Source organism: Trichogramma pretiosum, unplaced genomic scaffold (assembly GCF_000599845.2).
Source record: "Trichogramma pretiosum strain Unisexual culture from Peru unplaced genomic scaffold, Tpre_2.0 scaffold41, whole genome shotgun sequence".
NCBI lineage: Eukaryota > Metazoa > Arthropoda > Insecta > Hymenoptera > Trichogrammatidae > Trichogramma > Trichogramma pretiosum.
This window is the reverse complement of record NW_019640824.1, coordinates 1,142,512-1,151,891: the sequence shown is the minus strand read 5'-3', so window position 1 is coordinate 1,151,891 and position 9,380 is coordinate 1,142,512. Positions and strand designations below refer to the sequence as shown.

The 9,380-nt window shown below is 43.5% G+C and overlaps 2 protein-coding genes across 2 annotated transcripts; both read left to right on the top strand.

The window, feature by feature from the left end:
• Positions 1-1,920: 1,920 nt before the first annotated feature.
• On the top strand, positions 1,921-4,883 carry LOC106656683 (heat shock protein 68-like). Its single transcript, XM_014377767.2, has 2 exons — positions 1,921-2,220; positions 2,663-4,883. Exons 1-2 carry the CDS (start codon positions 1,937-1,939, stop codon positions 4,368-4,370), a joined length of 1,992 nt encoding a protein of 663 aa, XP_014233253.1. The 5' UTR covers positions 1,921-1,936; the 3' UTR covers positions 4,371-4,883.
• An 858-nt stretch (positions 4,884-5,741) lies between these two features.
• LOC106656734 (decaprenyl-diphosphate synthase subunit 2) lies at positions 5,742-9,372 on the top strand. The gene is made up of 5 exons (XM_014377861.2): positions 5,742-7,573; positions 7,830-7,961; positions 8,043-8,244; positions 8,320-8,586; positions 8,668-9,372. Exons 1-5 carry the CDS (start codon positions 7,185-7,187, stop codon positions 8,977-8,979), a joined length of 1,302 nt encoding a protein of 433 aa, XP_014233347.1. The 5' UTR covers positions 5,742-7,184; the 3' UTR covers positions 8,980-9,372.
• The last annotated feature ends 8 nt before the right edge of the window (positions 9,373-9,380 follow it).

Sequence of the window (9,380 nt, the reverse complement as noted above, 5' to 3'; positions counted from 1 at the left end):
TATTTTCATTTGCAAACATAGAAGAAAATATTGAAATCAACAAAGGCAAGAATTTAATTTCAACTACATAAGATGAAATGATTTTTGTAAATTAAGAAAGTTACATGACGACTATGTTTGCTTTTCTTTTCCATTAGCTAAAATTCATTTTCCATGAAATTCTAGAACTTTTCAAATAATTCAGCGACCCTAAATATATACAAACTAAGCTTACAAAGAAGTTTTAAATATCTTTCCACTTAAATCTTGTCGTTGTTATATGTATCAATCTAAATTTGTATTTCTGATTAATATTACACGTGAATCAATTGAGAAAACAGCAAGTGTTTATAATAAATCTAAAAGCCACGATGAATGCACATCGCAACCGAATATGTAAGATGGTACTATTCTAATGCAACTAAGCCCAACGTACTTTTTCGTCCGTTATGATTCTCGAGGCAACAATGCGTAAAGCCTCGAGGGTTCGAGAATTCTATGGGTTTACTGCTTGTATAAGAGGCAATGTTTCGCTAAGACCGTTACAGGTAATATTAAATGGATTTAAATATCCCCATGCAAGCCATTTAAATGGATTTCTCATGCTTCTTCGGCATTATAATTGTACGAATGAAAATGAGTATTATTTTCAAATCAATGCATCAGAAAATATTTCAGTTCTGAAAATTCACCGGTGATATCAATCGATACAAGACGTTATTGTATCGTCGATGATTCTCGTCTAGTCTAGACGACCTTGACTTTATTTCTCGAAATAAACGAGCAGGTGCGTTATCTTAAGCTCGTCAAGATAATTCAAATTCGACTGTTATGATTTTCGAAAAATTGACAGCGAGCTCGCGTGGACGAAAATTGACAACTGCTTGAAGCAATGTTTTTTTACCGTCAGTCCGAAAATTCACGCAGTAGGACATGTAAATTGGCACAAACGTATGATGAACGTATTTGCTATAAACAGACGCGCTTACGGTATTTTTAAACCGTCTTCTCGTCTCTATTGTGTCCCGAAAATTCTCGAACTAAACAGAGCAATGAACTCGACCTGACCGATGCGAAATGCAAGTCCCTTGGCTGAAATTGATCGATGTAAAATTCATGAAAGCCCTTTTATCGTTCGTGAATTTCATATTTTCAGCCTTATCGAGATAACAATGAATTTTTCATGGCATTTTCATGCAGTGAGCGCACGAAGAAGACTCGAGATAATTCTGGCGAGTCGGAGCAGTTTCTATTGTAAAAGTAATATGATAATTGTATGATTAAAGAACGTGGTTCTTTTTTCAGAGGAAAATTCGCTATGACGAAAAATTATTGTCAATTTAATCGTTGTTACAAACATCACAGTTTACGCTTTGGAGCCGAGCGTCTTTGTTTACACGCTACACAAGCCCGATGAAAGGCGAGAAGGTGTGCGAAGACGACCCGAGGCTTCTAGAATTCGTAAATACAATTCGCTCTATCGGCGCTTGATCAATGATGCCATGTTGATTTTACGAAACAACGACATTGTCGATTTAAAATTTTGAATTTCACAAATGATTTTTAGCCCTTAATCACCCCTAAAAGCGAAAAAATTTAGCATAATTATCGTAGCCGTGAAGCTGGAGACTTTCGCGAGTGTTCTAGAAATGGACGCTACGAGTCACGGCGCTGCGAGCGCTACGCTACGCTACGCCTCGAACTGTTTCGATCGAATTTTTTTATAAAATTTCGCACTTTTTGCATCGCGAATCATCGTAATCCTCGTTATTTTTTACGACGAGTAATGCACTGCACCTCAACGATGGCAATTTTTGCCAGGAAATGCAAAAAGCCCATGGAAACCGATGGAAACAGCTTCGCGTAGATTCTCGAATTTTCTCGCGAGGCTCGCGTCGGCTGCTGGTGGGGGGCCTCGGGTATATAAGCGAGCGCCTCGCCAGCAGCTCTTCAGTACATGAAAACAAATCACAACATTAACTTCTCTACTAACGAACGATTTAACGAAACAACAAACACAATGCCTGCCATTGGTATTGACTTGGGCACGACATACTCCTGCGTTGGAGTCTGGCAGCAGGGCAAGGTCGAGATCATCGCCAACGACCAGGGTAACAGAACAACACCTAGTTACGTTGCCTTCACCGACACCGAGAGGCTCATCGGCGATGCGGCCAAAAATCAGGTCGCCATGAATCCACAGAACACCGTGTTTGACGCCAAGCGTCTCATCGGCAGAAAGTAAGTCTTTCATTGCTTATTTTATTAATTTGATTATCTAATAAATTTAATCTCAGTGTCGCGAGTGCTATCAATTGATTTCGAGTTCGTTATAAAATTACTCAAATTTAGTGAAAGTAGTTTAACGTAACTTGAACGAATAATTTATTCGATTTTCTTGTATTTAAATTCAATATTAAATAATAGTTTTTGAAATCAGTGTAAATTATATTTTACAATTAACGTCAGTACTAGTGCAATTTCATGGGTGTGTCGAGCAGCAGAACAATCGAGTAGCTTACGCCATTTTTGCAGTGCTCTGCTTACGCGACGCGAAGTGTAGTGCAATGAACTCGGGCTGTCATTCCGTCTGCTACGCATACACGATCGTTACTTTTTAACTTATTTGATTTTAAATTTTTACACGATCACTAAAATACTTTGTCGTTTCGTATCGTTACAGATTTGACGACTCTAAGATCCAGAGTGACATCAAACACTGGCCATTCAAAGTCATCAACGAGGCCGGTAAACCCAAGATCGAAGTCGAGTTCCGCGGCGAGAAAAAACGTTTCAACCCGGAGGAGATCAGCTCGATGGTTCTGACAAAGATGAAGGAAACAGCCGAAGCGTACCTCGGCCAGAAAGTGCGGGACGCCGTCATCACAGTACCCGCATACTTCAACGACTCACAGCGCCAGGCCACCAAGGATGCTGGAGCGATCGCTGGTCTGAACGTACTCAGAATCATCAACGAGCCAACAGCCGCCGCCTTGGCCTACGGCCTCGACAAGAATCTCAAGGGGGAGAAGAACGTCCTCATCTTCGACTTGGGCGGTGGCACATTCGATGTGTCCATACTTACCATCGACGAGGGTTCACTCTTCGAAGTCAAATCGACAGCCGGTGACACGCATCTGGGTGGCGAAGATTTCGACTCCAGACTGGTTGACCATCTGTGCAAGGAATTCGAGAGGAAGTTCCGAAAGAATCTGAAAGCAAACCCCAGAGCACTGCGACGTCTACGCACTGCCGCGGAGCGAGCCAAGCGCACTCTGTCCTCGAGCACCGAAGCATCCATCGAAATCGATGCACTGTACGAGGGCATTGACTTCTACACCAAAGTCTCGAGAGCGCGCTTCGAGGAGCTCTGCGCAGATCTGTTCCGCGCCACCTTGGAACCCGTTGAGAAGGCCCTTACCGACGCCAAGCTAGACAAGCGAGCTATCCACGACGTCGTGCTCGTCGGCGGCTCAACTCGCATACCGAAGATCCAGAGCATGCTCCAGACCTTCTTCTGCGGCAAACAGTTGAACCTCTCCATCAACCCCGACGAGGCCGTGGCCTATGGAGCCGCGGTGCAAGCGGCCATTCTCACCGGCGAGGGCAACACCAGCTCGGCCCTCCAGGACGTACTGCTAGTCGACGTAGCACCACTCTCGCTCGGCATCGAAACCGCCGGCGGAGTCATGACCAACATCATCGAGCGCAACGCCCGCATCCCGTGCAAGCAGTCGCAAACCTTCACGACCTACGCCGACAACCAACCCGGTGTATCCATTCAAGTCTTCGAGGGAGAACGCGCCATGACGAAGGACAACAACCTCCTAGGTCGCTTCGAGTTGAGCGGTATCGCACCGGCTCCGCGAGGTGTTCCGAAGATCGACGTGACTTTCGACATGGATGCCAATGGTATTCTCCACGTCACAGCTAAGGACACAGCGAGCGGTCGCAGCAACAACATCCGCATCACCAACGACAAAGGCCGGCTTAGTCGCGAGGAGATCGACCGCATGCTCTCCGAGGCAGAGCGTTACCGAGAACAAGATCAGGAACAACGTGAGAAGGTCTCGGCGCGTAATCAGATCGAGAGCTACGTGTTCTCGGTCAAACAGGCTGTGGAGGATAGCGGCTCGAAGCTCAGCGAGGCCGACAAGAACATGGTCAAGAACTTGTGCGAGGACACCATTCGCTGGCTAGACAACAACACCTTAGCCGAGAAGGACGAGTACAAGCACAAGCTCGAGGAGCTGCAGCGTCAATGCGCACCGATCATGACAAAGATCCACACAGGAGGTGCTTCGGCTACAGGACCTCAAGGATGTGGACAGCAGTTTGCTCAGGGTGCTGACCAGAACTATTCGGGACCGACCGTTGAAGAGGTCGACTAAGCTGTCAACGACATCTGCACAGCTAGTTGCTGCTAACAACATCTTGCGGCTGACCATCTTTCCAACCCTTACCAACACCCAAGGGTTGTCGACGATCGAATAAAATATGAACAACTTCCAGCTCGTTTACCATCTCTGAGCTGTTGACGAAAACTTAGGATTATTTCGACGAAACTATACAGTATTGTGTTACAAAGCATTCCCAAGAGACTGAAATTATTTTAGTTTATTACCAAAGTTGTTTCCTATATATCAGATATATATAATTTTAAAGTCATTTTCATGTCGGGGCTTGTTGATTCGAATCCTTTGGGTTTGGCTCGATATTTATAATTGATTAATAAATCCAGCGATGGAGATACTAGTTGATTGTTTATGTCTAGACAAATTCAGAGGGTTCGAGTCAACAAGTCCTGTGACCAGTTTTATCAACTTTCTGTCAAATCGACAAAGTATCTTTGTTTGTTTAATGGACGGGTGGTTTGACTGGTTCTAATAATGTGATACTAGAAAGAAATTTAAAATAAATCGTTCATATTTTATTAAAAAAAACACAGCTTTATCATTTACAAAAATATATCCTATCCAATATCCCACCTTACACCTTTTGTTGAAAAGTTCAATTTGTAAATTATCTAAAAGAAAAATATTAATTATTGAAAATGATGATAACTTGAAAAGAAAAAATTATTTAGAGTCTTTTAATTAATTAGAATCAAATTTTATAATTTAGAGTCAAATTTTATAATTGAAACATACATTTTAACAGTATATAAAATCTTGTCAATAATAAACTCAAATCTCTTATCGCTGCTCAATATTGAAAAATAAATTTTATGATTAAAATAAAGATAACTTGCTGATGAATCAATCTTGACAATGCAGCCATGACAATAGACGATGACATCATTAAAAATGGAAATATAAAATATCAACAAATTTTAACGCACATTTTATAACGGGGATTGATAATATTACAGTAATAATCAAAATTCCCGTATCGCAACGAAAATCGAAAGTCGAATCATTTCGGAGCATCGTTAAATTCGCGAATAATTACAAGAGCAATGATATAATTAATAATCATTTCTCCGATCGAAGACCGCGCCCGCAATGAACTTTTACCCAAGTTTCTCGCAATAAAAATGTGCGTTTCGATGCATAAATTATACAATTATAGAAGCTCGGCACGTGTGTTCTCACGGTTTCGCTATATATAATTATGAAAAAAATTCTATTATGCAAAAAAATTGAATCGGCGATCGCCAGTTTTTAAGTTTTTAGCCGACGCGCATGACTCGGACGTTTGCGCGCGCGCGCGAGAGAGAGATCATTACGTAAGAGTAGAGTGCAGCCGATTTTGTTATCACGCACACGCCTGTTGTACATACACACACACACATATATATAGAGCAGCAGTGGTGAGAGTTGCATCATAGGTAGAAAAAGCTCTGAAAAAGCATTCCGCCATGTTCCGATGTACGAGGCGCATATCGCACAAGTTCTTCTGCTCTGCAGCAGTCGAGACTGTGTCTGTTGTATCTCGGCACGTGCGCGCGCGAATCTTATAACGGGTAACCTTTTCTAAATGCACACAGTGCCCTCGCGAGCAGCAGTGGTGCATGCGAGAATATTATAGTCTGCTAGACTGCGAGTGCACGTAACTCTACGACGACGACGACGACGACGTGCGGTGCATATCGTACTCGTATACAAGTACGGCTCTGTAAGCGCATCCTTTTTTATTTCTCTCGTTGTTGCAACAGTCGAAGACTGAGCGAAGGTCAGAGCGCCAACTATTATACCACTACACATATAGCCCGCGGCTCTCTCGCTCTCGCTCGTCGTTGCTGCTCATAATCGCGATTCGCGAAGCTGCCGAGTGTGTCCGACGTTTCTCATAGCATACCTATAATAAGTGGCACACACGGTACTACAATATAAGTAAAGGCACGCGCGCGCGCGCGCATCTACCTCTCACTTTCTCGTGAATATAGCTGCTGCTGCTGTTGCACGGCCAAGGAACTGGTCAACCGAAAGAATTTCACGTTTTCTCTTTCGTTATCGCGCAGCATTCGAGAGCGAAATTTCTCATCTGCCGTATAGAGGAAGGGACTTTTATTCGCAGTTGCAGCTCTACGATGCAAATGATGATAAACGAAACTTGGTTGTTGGCATTGCATGACACACGAGCGATAACGACGACGACGACGACGTCAACGAGTGTTGAATTTATATAATAATAATACAAAGTCAAACTTGGTCGTTGTCGCTGAGATCTCAAACAAACGCATTCGCTCGGACGCGCTGAGCTGAGCATCGAGTGAAATTTAGGACAGAAGAGAAAGCTCCTCCGATACTCCATCCACCACAGTGTTGTGAGAGACTAGTGTCGGTTCTGCGCGCGTGTGTGTGTGTATACGCTGTGGACGTTTAAACGAGCCGTCAATAAGGTGCACGGTCAGTGCGTAAACACCTATCCTCGCGTTCTGCTGCTATATACGTATATTACTCACACACGTGAGAGTATCTCTCGGCGAGTCAGTATATCTGCGAGCGAAAGAGTGGCAGTGAGGGACACGCGGGGGAGAAAGAGAGAGAGAGAAGCTCTCCCATCGTCAACCTTCGAGTGCTAGTCGTCTTTGCTCTCGCGCGCACCTCTGCTGCTCTACGTCGCGCTCGACACACTCAGTATTTACCTGCGCGCTAGAGCGAGCGAGTCGACGACGACGACAGCGAGCCCAGTCAGTCATCGATAATAACATCTAAAAAGTCATAATACGGTCAAGCAAGCCATCGGCAGCAGTCAGCACCATGTCTCTGGTGAACAAGTCCATGCAGCTGGGCCTGCTGCAGCTGCGCAACCTGGCCGCGGCGGCGACCACGACCTCACCCTCGTCCTCCACCTCGTCCCAAGTTCTGTTGTGCAATAACAAGAAATTATACAGTGTCGTGAGTGCCGACAATAAGCGCGCCGCCGATCTCATGATGGACCAGCAGAGCAAGCATCAGGTGTCGTACGGCAAGACCATCGCCAGTCAACGCCACGACTGGAATCGGGCGGTCAACGAGGCCGAGAAGGTCGTCGGCTATCCTACCTCCTTCCTCAGTCTCCGGTGGCTACTCAACGACGAGACGGCCAATGTAGCGCTTCATTTGAGAAAGCTCGCCGGTACCAATCATCCCTTGCTCAAGGCTGCGAAGTGAGTTTTTTTTCTTCCTTGCAATTTTCTCCTTTCCCTCTCTCGCGCGCACGCGACCCGTCTCCTTTTGGATCGCGTTTAAATTTGTTATTTGAAAGTTTTGCCAGCGAGCGAACGGCTAATCTGGATTCCAGGCGCGCTTTTATATACGTATATAGATAATACTTGCGTAGCCAAAGCAGGTTTCACTTATGCAAATGTGCAAATTCTTTTTGCGCCCGATCTCTACCTCCTCTGTCTCTGTTTGCCTTTTTAGGAATCTCATTTACAATGGTCATAATAATATGCAAGCATGGGGACTCATCGTTCTACTCATGTCCAAGGCTGCTGGGCAGTACAATGTTACCAATGAACAAGACATTGATAGGTCTGTTGGAGTTTTGCACAGGTACGAGACTTTTATCATTTTTCCTTTCTGCACCAGTCGTTTGACTTTTCAATTAACATTTATTTTTTTTCTATCCTCCAGTCAACGAACATTAGCAGAAATAACAGAGATGATACGTACCAGTCACTTGGTACACAAAGGCTTAGTCAACATGCGCAAGTCAGACTTTCCTGACCCAGCTGAGCACGAAGATATGACTTTTGGCAACAAAATTGCACTACTCACTGGAGATTACTTATTAGGGCATACAAGTGTAGCACTGGCTGGACTTAAAAATCAAGAAGTATGTAAATTCATTATTTGTACTTGAATCATCATAGCTGTCTATTAATTGAAAAATTTATTCTTTTTATTCTAGTTGGTAGAACTAATATCAACAGCAGTAAAAGATTTGTCAGAAGCAGAATTTGTAGCTAGAAGAGACAGTCAAAATAATATCTTACCATCCATACCTTCAGCTGATCGTACAAATTATGCAATCAATGAATGGACACTGCAAAATGTATTAAGTGGTGCTTCTCTTCTTGGTAAATCTTGCAAGGGAGCATTGAAATTAGCTGGTCATAATGAAGAAATGCAAGAGCATGGTTTTGTATTTGGAAAACACTTGGCTCTAGCCTGGCAGGTATGTATTATGCTTTACAAGCGATTATTGAATAATTTCATTCACTCACTGCTAACATTTTGACCTTGAAACGTTTTTCAGGCGGCAATCGATTTGAGCCCATTCATCACCAGAGACAGTAGCACACCCTTCAATCTGTGCTCGGCTCCGGTTCTATTCCACATCGAACACGACCCATCGCTGCTCGTAGAGATCGACAAAGGACTCGAATCTATCGAAAATGTTGACTACCCGAAGATCTACGAGACGGTGTTCAACGGACCAGGCATCGAACTCACGAAACAAATGCAGCGTGACCACTCGCAGAGGGCAATGGACCTGTTGAGCGTGTTCGACGAGAGCGAAGCGAAAACGGCTCTAGCCAATATTATTTACGCAATGGGAGGTCTTTAAATGTGCAAGCGTGCTTGTAATTATTATTAATTATTATAGCTAATCGTTATTGTTGGTAGATGATAAAAAAAGAAATGTTTTAACTAATTATATAATTCAACGAACGAATGCTTTCTCGCGATTCATCGGCTGAAAGTATCACTTTTTTTTTCTTAGCGAAGTCAATCAGAAGTGTTATTTTTCGCCTGAAGAATTCACGATAATCGTTATACGTGGCAAGGGAGTGGAGAGAATGTTTTTTCGCCGACTCTCTCTTCTTTGACGCTTCGCATGGCTATTACACGAATACAAGCGGAGAAAAAGATCGCGGTTACCACTTTTTTTCTTGATTTTTCTTTTTTGGAAGTAGTCGATGAAAAATTCAAGAAAAAAAGAAATATTGTTGATAAATTTTTACCACA